Raw genomic sequence first — 13971 nt, forward strand, 5'->3', positions numbered from 1 at the left:
ATTGAAGATGCCAAGTGAGATTTTGGCGAAACGTCTGCAGGATTCCAGTCGGATGCAAGATTTGCAGGATTCCAGTCGGATGCAGGATTCCAGTCGGAGTTCAACGAGCGAACGGATGATATCCCGGAATATAGTGTCATCATATATATATATATATATATATATATATATATATATATATATATATATATATATATATATATATATATATATATATATATATATATATATATATATATATTCAAAATGTGTTTTTTAATTTTATATGTTGAAAACAAAGCATGTAAGTAAATTAAAAGTGACGTAAGGAAAGGCCGGTTATTTCCAGGCAATTGAATATACAGCAAAATGGATTGACCTAATTTTTTGTATCGCTTTGTACAACAAATAACTCAAAAATTGGTATCGCGCCAGGTGAAGTTCTTTAATAATTCGTCTCAAAATCGTGACATAATTAGAACATGTTTGCAATCAAAAGAGATTAATTTGAAAAAAATAGGCGGCACGCTAAGAGTTACGGGTTTGAGTTCGTGCCAAATATTTTCCGAAAATTCATGGCTTATTTTAAAGTGCGCTGCTCGACATTTTCCACTTTGATGTGAATGTAAAGTAATTAATGAAACTCGAATTTCATGATTAGCTAAAGGTTGTTATAACGCGACTCACAAAATAGATAAACTTCCGCAAGCAATATAATTTGGGGGTTTTGGTGAATTTAGCATCAAAAATGAAACAACCAATTGCTCTAAATCGTACAAACATTTCGCCTTATCTATGACATTTTTAAACTACAAAAAAAGTTCACTATACTAGTATAAATAACTTACTAATTTGGTGATTTTGGTATATTTAAGACCAAAAATGAAACAATTAATTTATCTAAACCCGACAGACATTTCGTCCTATCTAATGACATTTTAACAGAGCTACAAAAATTGTTAACTGGATAACATAAGTTCAATGTTTCGCGGTATCTGACGACATTTTCAAAGAGCTACAAAATAATATTAACTAGATAAGTTGTAATGCAGAACGATATAATTTTTTTTCTTGTCCAATAGCTGTCTGACGATTGTAGTTTTACTAAATTTCTGGCCAAAAATAAAACAACTCTAGTCTAAATTCCACCGACACTTCGCTACATCTGATGCCACTTTCAGAGAGTTTAAAAATCATGTTAACTTGATAAGTTGTAATAAATTTCTTTATATTTTTTCTTGTTCGGTAGAATAGTCTGAAAATTTGGAGGTTTTGCCAAATTTCCGGTAAAAAATGAAACAACCAATTACTATAAACTCCAGAGCCAATTCATTGTATCTGATGACATTTTCAAATTTTCAAATTAGATTCAACATTATCTAAAATCAGCTAATAAAATGTAAGTACAAAATATAAATTGTGCATATTGATTAAAAAAATATATATGCCTGCAACTGCATTAAACAAATTTGTGTCCACTTTAAAACTTTCTTTTTATTAAAATTTTATTCTATTTTCTAAGTAATTGTCATGCCTACTTTCGAATTTAATGTTTTATAAAATATTTTGAACGGATTTAAAAAAAAAGAAATATTTTCCACACAAATTATTATAAATTATCTATTTAACTGTTTCGTGTAGCTAGTAAACAAATATCGTTTGGATATAAAATTTGGTAGGGTTAAATCAATTCGCTTCTTTCATTTTTGATATCAGATCCAAAAAAACCATCTTGCTCTGTCCCTATGTTTGTTATTCATATATTTTTCACTTTATTCAACGCTAGAAAACATTTTAAAACAACTAATCGCTCTTAGATGAGCGTGTGGCACACGTTCGCGCGAAGTAGCAGATGAAACTTATAAGTCTAATAGAGTAAATTATGAAGGATATTATGGTACATGTGTCTAAAGAAAAAAATTACATATAATTCTGCCGCAGAATCAAGACATTTTTGTTGCGAATAAATTTGCCTATTTTCAATGACTACGAAAATATAGACGGAGAAAATTTAAAAAATCAATCTAATTTTATGAACTTCAATTATTTGTTAATATTAAAACCCTAAAAAGAAATGAGTTTATCGAACTCTGGATATCTAATTTTTTTCCGCCTATTGACCACTGTGCGCCGCTCGTACATGGTTTTACTTTTAGAAAAAAAGCCAACTTTGGGTATTCGGATTTGAACTAGTCTTAATATCCTTTAGGATTCGGGACCATTTATTCTGGCATTGAGTTAATCATACATCATTGCGAAAGTTTAGAGACTCTATTTGATAGTGTTTTGTTTATGGTGATATTACTAGTTGTTTTGCGACAAAACTGACATGTTCTATATCTGGTTTAAATAAAGTCTGGCATATCCTGGAACGCAACAGGCCCCGCTCTTATTTGCACAGAAATTGAAATTGACTTATGAATGACGAGTTTTATGATTTCCGTATTCTTCTTCTTCTTCTCTGACACTACAACTCATCGTGAGTCTTGACCGGGTTAACGATCCCTCTCCGATATTGTCGATCCTGTGCACCGATTTCTCATTGCCGTATCCCCGTTTTCTTAAGTTCTTCGGCAATGGCATCCTTCCACCTTTTACGGTGACGCCTTAATGACCTTTTTCCGTCTCGCCTTTCCCAGACATGTCCTGCACATCCTCGGCGGTTAGACTTTAGACATATTAAAATATTTTCCATTCCATAAAATTCCTCTATTCTTCATTGTGCTTGGGTCTCCTTTCGTTAGTGTTTATATCTCTACGGACCGTAAATACTTCGTAGTATTTTACGTTCCCACACCAACAATTTATTTATTTCTCTATCTCCAGGCTTCACTGCCATATGCACTTTTTTTACTTTTATTTTTCTTGAGATGAGTTTAGACTTAAATAGGTGTTGTACCGCATGGAAGGCTCTGTTCCCTCCTAGAATCTGCTACATCCATATCTACTTTGTTGTCATCTGTTATAACCGCTCCTAAGTATTTTAATTCTTTAACGACTTCGAAATTGTGATCGTTGAAGTTATGTTTTGTCTGATTGTTTGTCTGATATTCTTTGACACTATCATATAATTGGTTTTTTCTTCATTGACTTTGATCCCCATTGGTGATGTAGCGCTTTCAAGTTGTGTAAACATATCTTTTACATCTCTCGTTCTTTGCGCTATAGTGTCGAAGTCATCTGCAAATGCTAATATAATATATATAAGGGCAGGATACACCTTCCTCATTGTGTACTCCATACTGAATTAAAGAGCAACGGGGAACGTGGATCAAGACTAATTAAATTTACTTTGAACTGTATTCAAAACGCTTCAAAACTTAAAAATCAACGAGAGCGCGGAAAGCCCGAGTTTTAAAATGGCGCATCCTGTATTTTTGTGTGGAGTTTGATTTCTTTTTTCGTTATTTTTATTTGTGTTTACCAACTATAATTATATGGCCGTCACGTCTGATTATGCTCTGTTTCTTAATGCTAGAGAGTTATAAATCATTGTTGATCTGTAAAACATAGGTGCAGTATTCTACTAGGCATTTCCTCATAATTCGCCACCCATCTTAACTTTTTTATTTAAATAGATAAAATAAAAAAATCTATATGACAGTTTTATAGTTTTTTCTAAACTTTTCTAAATTGTTATGAACAAAAACAAAAAATTTTTTTTTTGTATCGTTACATTTTTAAAATATATACCTTGTATATTATGTCACAGAAAGAAAGATCTTTTTTCCTGTTTTCAAAAATATGGAGCTTTTTTAACTTTTTTTGAATCGTTTTTAAAAAAATTAGCTACAATTTTTTTAAAATTGTAGTAACTGTTATGTGAAAAGAATACAGGGAATTACTTGACTAACTTTGACCGTTAAGAAGCACATACAGATGTATAGAAAACAAATTCCAAGAGAGAGAATTCTTAATACAACAAATCTAAATAAATCATAAACAATATGCTATACAAATAAAAGTAATCTTATAAATATTCAATGATAACCAGCAAGAATTTTATTAGTGAACAGAACTGATCCGTATAGTCCAATCCATGTTTGAAAACCGCCATTAAAATAATTGGTCACAGGCGCAATACCATGCGGTGGAGCACCGTCATGTTACCTATTTCATTTTGCAAAATGTTTAGGTACCTTTCCACTGTTAGTCCACCACCTCGAAAAATAATTGGCCCCATCAATCTGTTGTTGAATATGCCACAACAAACATGAATCACTTGTCGTCCCTGTTTTTTTATCTCTGCAATACCTCGAGGATTCAAAAATATCAGGATCTTCTTAAAATCGTCCCATCTTCGGAACCTTCTAATCTTATGGGTAAAGTTTTATAAAGTTGGTATCCGTATTTAAGTTAGCATCTGTCATATTTATTTCAAATCAATTAATTTATTTTTAAATATACCTAATTTGATCTGTATAGACACAAATATTAACGAAGCTTTGTCAATGTCTTCGTTTGGATAAAAATAATTATAAAACGACCAATATAAAAAATTCATAGTAACAGGAATAAACATACAAAAACAGTTTCATTCAAGTGACGCCAGATTGATAACTGACATTCGAATTATGCGACTATACACCAAGAGAACCTACTGACTGCACAAGACTCGCAACATATAAAGATGGGAAAGTTGCGCAGCGGCCAGTTACAAATATTTATGTTGTAATCGCGTAAACTTGTAATTCGAAAATAATGCTATTTTTTAAAAATCAGCAACCACAACACACAACATCGAAAATCTTCCAATGTGTTTTTTAAACCCAATCAATCAAAGCACTTTCCACCACCCACACTTCTGTCGGAAATAGAGTCAACAACATTTAAACCCCGAAATAGTGCTTCAAAACAAAGTTACAATCCACCAAAGTTTACGATAGAAGAAGTTTATAATGACGAAACCGGAAACCGAAAATATATAACGATAAACAAAATTACCAAAATTCACGTAATCTTAACTATTATTATGCAAATAATGAATCCTATCGTTATAACACTGACAATTGTCTGTACTTACACAACTATAATGAACAAGAACAAACTTATGACGAACAAAAACCTGAAAACGAAAATTTTCGGAAATGCCTCCTAACCATCGCAATTATATCTTTTAATTTGTCAAACCTAAGTGAGCTGTCATATATTATTTTTCAAGAAAATAATATAAAAATTTTAATTGATTCCGGCTCAACTAGGTCATTTATCGATCCCAATATTGCACAAAAATTATATCTCAATGTCCTCATTATAAATTATCTTTTTATAGTATCTAGTGTACCTCAAACAGCACATCAATACAGTGCAATGATACCAACTTCTAAAATTTTCAAATTACCCGAACCAAACTATTTGAAATTTTATTTATTCAAAGTTTATAACATTTTAGGTCTCCACAATTTCAAACTTTTACAAGCAAATATTGATTTTAACAAGGGTTATTTAATTACCCTACACGAATAATAAATTGCAATTTCAAAAAACGCAATCCGAACTTAACTCCATAACAATTTCTCCGCAAATCGAGCAAGTCGCGAGAATTAAAACGTGAAAGCAAAAAAATTGTGAGATTCTTATTCCACATCCAAAGTATCATACCTACAAAATTCCAGAATGCTTATCAGTATCCAGAAATTATTTTGCGTTGACGACAGTTTTAAATAACACTTGCGAACCTGTTACATTAGATTTTTCACAACCTATTACTGCCGAAAAATTTGACTGTAAAGAATTGGAAAAAAAATGATTAAAATTGTTTCGATAATGGCAAAGAAATACTTAAATTAGATATTTCCAAATTTCGAACTGATCATCTTAATCCCGAAAAAAAATATAAAATTTTGAATTTAATTTAAGAATACTATATATTTTATAATGAAGATGAACCATTAACTTTTACTAGTAAAATAAAACACCGAATAAAAACCTCAGATGAAATACCCGTCTATTCAAAATCATACAGATGCCCATTTATAATAAACAAGAAGTATAGCGCCAAATTAATAAAATGTTGGAGCAGAAAATTATTTGACCGAGCTGTTAACCTTGAAATTCTCCGATTCGGATAGTCCCGAAGAAAGCATATCGGGAGTAAAGAAATGGGGTGGAGAGTAGTGGTAGATTTTAGAGGAGTTAATGCAAAAACATTGGACGGCAGACATCCCTTACCAAACCTCCTGGATAAATTAGGAAAACGCCAGTACTTTACAACATCGGATTTAGCGAGTGGGTTTCATCAAATTAAAAGGCATAAAGACGATATAGAGAAAACAACCTTTAGCACAGAGCAAAGCCATTGAGAATTTACGTGCATGCCTTTTGGTTTAAAGAGAGCGCCAATCAGCTTTCAAAAGGTAATGAATACAAGAACATCTAGAGAGGTTAAAAATCTATTTAACTTCAGAGTTCTTACAGAAAGAAGGGGCATATTTGAGTTACGTGGTGACAGCACAACATCTGCTGTCAAACCTGGACAAAATAGACGCCATAAAAAGATTTCCGATCCCGCAAACTACAAAACAAATTAAAGAATTTCTAGGAATTCTTGGACTCTATCGCCGTTTTATTAAGGATTTTGCCAAATTTACCAAACCGGTACTGGAGTGTCTGAAGAAAAGTGAAAAAATAGATCATAATTGTGCACAAACATTTATTAGCTAATGAAACGATTCTCCAATACCCGAATTTTGAAAAGCCATTCAATTTAACGACTCATGCGAGCAACGTTGACCTTGGAGCTGTTCTCTCACAAGGACCAATAGGACAACATATGCCGATCGCGTATGCATCCCGAACCCTCAACGATTCTGAGAGGAACCACTCACCAATAGAAAAAGAACTAATGACAATTGTTTGAACAGCCAAGTATTTCCGCCCCCACATATATGGCGGAAAAATTAACCTGATCACAAACCATAAATCACTGCAATTCAAAATTACTAAGATGGCGTATTCAACTAGATGAATATAATTTACAAAAAAGGAAAAGCGAACATTAATGCCGATGCCCTATCTCGAATTGAATTACACACCAAGTAGACAGGATCTACATTAAAGGAATATATAGACCAGTTTAATCAAGAAATCGAACAGAGAATGGCTAATGAAAATGAAAATGCCGATGAGTTATCTAACATTCCGCAAGTAGATGATAACGAACTCGAACCAAATGATGAACCAGGAGAATCAGCTGGTTCTCTTGATGATGTCATGACAACTCATACAAACGAAAACGAAGATCCAATTGAATAAATCCCAATATACAATATTCCTGTTAATTATGGCTCTAATCAAATAATTATATGTTCAGTATTACGTTCGCTTGTAGCTCCAAAAATAACAATTTTATTTAAAAAAAAAAAAAACGGCGTAATAGTGTTCAGTTATCTGAAAATAAATTTGATGAAAATGTTTTAAAGTTTGTCAAAGAATTAATAATTCCCGACCTGAAAAATATGAAACTTTCAGTGAAATAATAAGAAAAGCATTTAAATGACCATCTTTAAAATTTAAACGATGTCTTAAAAAATTAATTGATGTGACCGATAAAGAGATATTTCCGAGATTATAAAAAATTAGCACTACTCTAAAACTAATCACTGGCGTATTGACAAAACTTTGGCAAAAATTACTTAACAATATTATTGGCATAACCAAAAAAATTTTATACAGACTTAATAATTTCGAAATCGTCAGATGTCATCCAGTAAGAATAGAAATTAGTGTTACCCCTACAGCATCGAAACCGTTCGAGATAATTCATTTAGATACTCATACTCTGAAACAAACCAAATTCCAACTATTAAACAATCAAACATTTTCAATAACACCTGTTGCAAAAAAATATTTACACTATATTGGCTTATAATCATTCATTCGTCCGCTACATTGAAACCGATCGATATAATAAATTGTCATATTTCACCAAGTGCCTTTTGATATTAAATTCTCTCAAGTGACTATGAAAATACACATAAAGAAAAAACAAAAGATAAAATATATTTCAATCTTGCCGGTACCGTTTTCGGCGGCATAGACAAAATTACGATTAAACAATTAGACGACAACCCCGGAATTTTACCACTTAAATTAGGACAGGCAAAATTGACTGAAGTCACCTACACCCTTATGTATTACTAACACCTAAATGCGATACTAATCGAAATTAATAAATTAATTGAAGACATTGCAGTCAAATTTAACTATACTATTCAACAAATAAATCAAAACGAAAAACTTGTCAAAAAAATATAAATCACGTTAGTCTTATTGTTCAAAAAACAACATATCTAGAAAATATGTATTTTATTAAAGATATTGTTAACTGAATTATAAATGTTTATGAAATAATTGATTTGATATTTGCAAGATGTTGAAAATGCAATACCGTTTTCGAAATTAGTCCTAGTATCCTAGTATCATTATGTTTAATTACCATTTTAGTGAACTTAAATAAATCGAAAATATTATTGGTTTAAATAGAATACCTATTACCTATTACCTTGGATACTGTAATTAATTGACAAATCAATTAATAGAATAACTTATTTATTGCATATTCCAATAAAAAATGTAAATGATTTTGAATATTTTCATTTCTATTCTGTCCCTATTAAACATCAGAGTCTATTTAATGACGTCAATGTACCTATGTCCACAAGGAAATGTTAAAGAACTTGGAACGAAGAGCCCTTGCGAAGTTCAGTTAATGCAATCAGATCTACGTCACTGTTAGCAGACCAATATTTCCAACTGAACTGCAGCTGCAATTGCAGTTGGAAATATTTATGCTGTAATCTTGTGAACTTGTAATTCCAAAATAAAGTTATTTTTTAAAAATCGGCAACAACGGTCTACTTAGTTAATTTTACGCATGAAACGTTAACTGTAAAAATCGCCTACCAAGTTTTGCCCATCAATGAATACTTAATAATCTGTGGTATAGTTGCAAAAAATACAGACCAATAGCATTTTCATTATGAAAATTTAGAATAATGCTATTTCTTCGAGAAAAAATTGCGTTCTTTGCGATGCTTATATTCCATGTTCCCAAAAAAATATTCGTCGGTCTGTAAGCGCTTCACCAAAAGGCTTGGCCGAATGTGCAAACGACGATTTTTTTAAATGTAATCGTTGAAAAATATTCGAATCTTCTTACGCGACTCATACAGGGCGTTTCATGCTCCAACGCTGAATTATTATTCAAGAAAAAAGGAAAAAATGCCTAGATTCCAAATACATTTTTAAAAATGTTCAATATTGCTTGCCCAATTTTGTTGAAATTTGGTAACGTCGTTTATATTGACAAAGGACTACATTTTCTTTAACTTGATTAAAATTTACAAGTCCAGTGCGGCCCGGGAGATATCCTAACCATTATTATTGTCCAACGGATGTGCGCCGCTGACTTTTAGCAAGTTTTGTTATTTGCTTCGAATAAGCCACTAAAAATACAACTTTTTTGACTCTCTCTGCGAAAAAATAAAAATGACGAATGCGAACGTATTGCTTGTGAAGGTCCATGAAAGATTGCTTGAATATGCAAACGAATTAAGAGCGACTTTATATCTGGTGAAAAAATAATAAACTTAAAATTAACATTGAGAAGTGGAATGTCGTGTCTTTCACTAAAAAAACACAACCATTTTATTTTAATTATGGTTTGGGCAGAGAGCATATTGTACAGTCTGGCACTTTTAAAGGCCTAGAAAATGCTTGGTTTTAGATTTTAACCAGATTGTAGCTGCAAAATTGTTATACAATAGCTTTGTTCTTTCTAAGCTCGAGTACGCTACTGGTTTATAAAGTGCATATTTCTGATATTGAAGGTGTTCAAATTAAATTTTTAACAAAACAGCGTTTATCTTCTTTAAGGGTGGGACCACGATGAGCTTTTATATGGTACGATAATTTTCATTTGTTATTCTTATAAAAGTTTGTCAAAATAAAATTGATTACCATTCTTTACTACCGATTCTAAAATTCTCATTTCCACTTCGTTTCCGTTTGTCTATTTTTATATAAATTGAGCAAATTATATTCGACCTGGTAAATCTTGAGGCAATCGCTGCTGCACCAGAGTATAATAATATGGATGGATGTTTTTCTTTTCTTAAAATTCTGTAAATTATTGCTGATTAACTTATCGTAGCACTTAACCGACGAGTACTCAAACCTGGATTTTCCAAAACGCGAATTAAAATTTCGACTTAATTAATTAATGAAATACCTATAACTTTTTAAATTCAGACAGATAAAAAAATGATCTAAATAATAAGGTGAAAGTCGTTAGTCTAGAAGTAACGTCCAAATGAGTTTGCCAGTTTTTATTATTAAACTTTCTGAAATAACAATTTCATGATAAAATTTAAAACTTGAATGTCTCCTAAACCAGGAGCATTTGGCATGGGCTAAACCGTAGTATTTCGGTGTCTAGTATGTTCAATTTAGAGATTGTCCATTCTTTGTGAATCACCCTGTACAATTACAAAACAGAAATTACATTAACACGATCCTCTAAAAATTTTCAATATTGACTTGGCCATGATTTTCTTAGCACGTTTAATATTCAGCTACGTTGGAAATAAAAATTAAAATAGAGCGCGCTGAAAACTGATCGCAAACATCGTAAAAATAGAAATGTTTTAACCAAAAACCTCCGCTCTCGAAAATGGAAATCGTAATTAAGGATTGCAACTATTTTTAAGCGCTGGCAAGGCGCACAAACGCAATTTGCTTCCTTTCAGTCTTTCTAGGATTCGCATTCATTTTGAGACACTCGTTTATCGCAGAAAGTTAACGGCCTAAAAATGTCTGACATTTTTATTTTTTATTTACCGTCCAAAAACTAGAGTTTCTCTTCGCCACGTAAGCATAGAGGTCATTTATGGAATTTAGGCGGTAATAAATATAAAACATAGAAATCTCAGGGTTTAACTGAATTTAAGTTGCGTAAGTGCTTTGGATATGTTAATTATTAGTTTTAATTTGTATTTACGTGTATTTCAAATCTTACTATTTACTTAGTAGTAAGTAATTTAAGCAAATATACACCTGAAATATCTCTAGGTGTTAGGCTCAAATAATTTCTGTAAAATTAATTTTTACTTTTTACGTACGTACCCACCACTAAAAAATTATGCTCTACTGTACCAGATTTTTGAGAATCGCCAATGTTTTCTATATTTCTATATTTTCTATATGCTCGCACCAAAGAGCAAAAATATTGTTTTACAGAGCCAGCCACTTCTTGGCACCCAAATTGGAAATTTATATATATATATATATATATATATATATATATATATATATATATATATATATATATATATATATATATATATATATATATATATATATATATATATATATATATATATATATATATATATATATATATATATATATATATATATATATATATATATATATATATATATATATATATATATATATATATATATATGTATATATATATATATATATATATATTCTCACGTATTGATTCACGGATGGAAAAATGTGATACTCCGGGATATCATCCGTTCGCTCGTTGAACTCCGACTGGAATCCTGCATCCGACTGGAATCCTGCAAATCCTGCATCCGACTGGAATCCTGCAGACGTTTCGCCAAAATCTCACTTGGCATCTTCAATGCAGGATTTGCAGGATTCCAGTCGGATGCAGGATTCCAGTCGGAGTTCAACGAGCGAACGGATGATATCCCGGATAGTGTCATATATATATATATATATATATATATATATATATATATATATATATATATATATATATATATATATATATATATATATATATATATATATATATATATATATATATATATATATATATATATATATATATATATATATATATATATATATATATATATATATATAATTTTATATTATATATATTCGTTATAAAAATATACACTAATAATTATCCTTGTCTTCTGTGTTGTCTTTTATAATCCCAGATAAATTCATGAAATTTGATCGTTCTAATCATTGAGGTTGAGGTGCATTTTTTAATGTAAAGAAAAAAAATAGTACGCCACTGCTTTTTATAGATACTGAACTTGTTTTTGGAATCCTCATTTTTTAAGCAAATTTGGTCGGTTATAACTAAAAAATAGAAACCGCCAAAAGCTTTTAATCAAAAACACGTGTCAAACACAAAAATGAAAAATATTTAATGTATATTTTAATATAGATGACATGCTGTAGGTGTGCGATTTTATTATATTATATTTTATTTCATTCGATGGAAACAATTTTTTTTTTTTTAATCACAATTTTACACGCATTCTTTTGATATTATTTTTGAAGTCCTCGTTTTGTGGACTAATTTGGTAGATTAACTTTCGTTTTCGTGAAATAAAAAATAGAAAATAAAAACTACTTATCAAACGTGATAAAAAATAAAGAACATATATTTTTATACTTGAAATTAAATTTTATCGTTTCAATCGCTCTCGCACAAATAAAACAATGATACGCCACTGCTTTTTCCAAAAACTGAAATTATTATTGATAACTTTTTTTTTCGCAATATATAAAAGTAAAACCACCAAAAGCGTTTAACCAAAAAAACACGCGTGAAAAACAAAATTTAAAAATATTTAATAAATGTGACAAAAAATAATGAATATATATTGCGATATTTTATAAGTTTCAAAAAAATAATAAAAAATTTTGGTGACAATTTTTCTGCTTTTTCAGATACTTTGAGGAGCATGTTTTGATGTTAAAGATTTTTCTTAATTTTAGCCAACAAAAATGTTGCGCTTTATCTAAAAACTATTTTTTTTAAATCCTTATTTTCAAAAAAAAAATGGTTCATTTGGATTTACCTCCGTTTTCGATAAATAAAAAAACAACAAAAAATAAAAAAAATACTTCTTTAAGGAATTATATTTTTTATAGTTGTAAAATATAGGCTGTTCATAAGCGTTAATCCTTATAAAAAAAAGTTGATATCAACATACGTAGTAAACCCCTTAGTTTTAATACTACATGGCGTTGAATTTCCACGAAAAAATAATCATATCATTGAAGAGCATTTTTTGGCATTAAAAAAAGTAGTACGCAACTGTTTTTTCTAAAAACTGAAATTATTTTTGAAAGCCTCATTTTCGAGGCAATTTAGGCAACCGAGACTTGCTTTTCTTTTCGCGAAATAAAAACTAAAAACCACTAAAAGCATTTAGCCAAAAACACGGGCGAAAACGGATGGGGTTAGAAATTAAATCAAAAACGAGAAAAAAACACACCCTTACCGATGTCGTGTACGAGGAGTACGCAGGGGAAGACCGATAAGGCCTTCTGGTGGTGTAAAAATCGGAATCATAAACCATGGTGGTAGGTAAGCGACAAATGAGGGCGGCAAAAAGGCGACAGGAGGTACTAAAAAACAGATCGGCGTCTCGAGATGTTAAAAGCTGGACTGGCTCAGCAACGCGTAGCCTCCCGGGATTTTAACATAAAACTTTCAACTGTGACGTACTTGAGTCTATTTATAATTGGGAAATATTATTCGCATTAAACGGCGCGACTTTTTTCGCTTGCCTGATTAATTCCCAACTTTTCGCTCAATGAGTGTGTAGGGATTTCGTAGGATGTTTTCTCTAGTAAATGACGCAATTCCATAAGGTTCTAAAAATAACAAAGGCTAATATAATGAAAAAAAGTAATTGGTGCCACCAATCCAACAACTGATTTTAAATGTTCTTAAAGTGTCGATTCCAAATTCCAGATTTTTTTCTATCGGTTCTAATTCTAATTGATAAAGGAAAGTATGGTAACTAAGGCAAGCGAGTTTGCTGTGAAGAAAATTGTTTGCCGTCAAAATTTTAACATTCCTACTTTAGTGTCGTCATATTTCAAGGATAACTTTTTTTATATATAAATCCTTGAGTCAAACTTACTTTCTTCTTTCCTAATATCGCGTATCCTATATTAGGATAGCACATATCCGATATTAAG

General features: G+C 30.8%; 1 protein-coding gene across 5 annotated transcripts in view; it reads right to left on the reverse strand.

The window, feature by feature from the left end:
• The window catches only part of LOC132696645 (uncharacterized abhydrolase domain-containing protein DDB_G0269086-like), a 147771-nt gene extending 134308 nt beyond the window's left edge, over positions 1-13463 (reverse strand). For 3 of the 5 annotated variants that reach the window (XM_060661621.1, XM_060661614.1, XM_060661605.1), the window contains exon 1: positions 13266-13462. In XM_060661621.1, the coding sequence (XP_060517604.1) occupies positions 13266-13343 (78 nt within the window). In that variant the 5' untranslated portion in view covers positions 13344-13462. Of the gene's footprint in view, positions 1-13265 lie in introns of all 5 variants that reach the window. The other 2 variants (XM_060661598.1, XM_060661631.1) reach the window with 2 other exon arrangements.
• Between the last annotated feature and the right edge of the window lie 508 nt (positions 13464-13971).

Source organism: Cylas formicarius, unplaced genomic scaffold (assembly GCF_029955315.1).
Source record: "Cylas formicarius isolate icCylForm1 unplaced genomic scaffold, icCylForm1.1 PGA_scaffold_10__41_contigs__length_53128322, whole genome shotgun sequence".
NCBI classification, from domain to species: domain Eukaryota; kingdom Metazoa; phylum Arthropoda; class Insecta; order Coleoptera; family Brentidae; genus Cylas; species Cylas formicarius.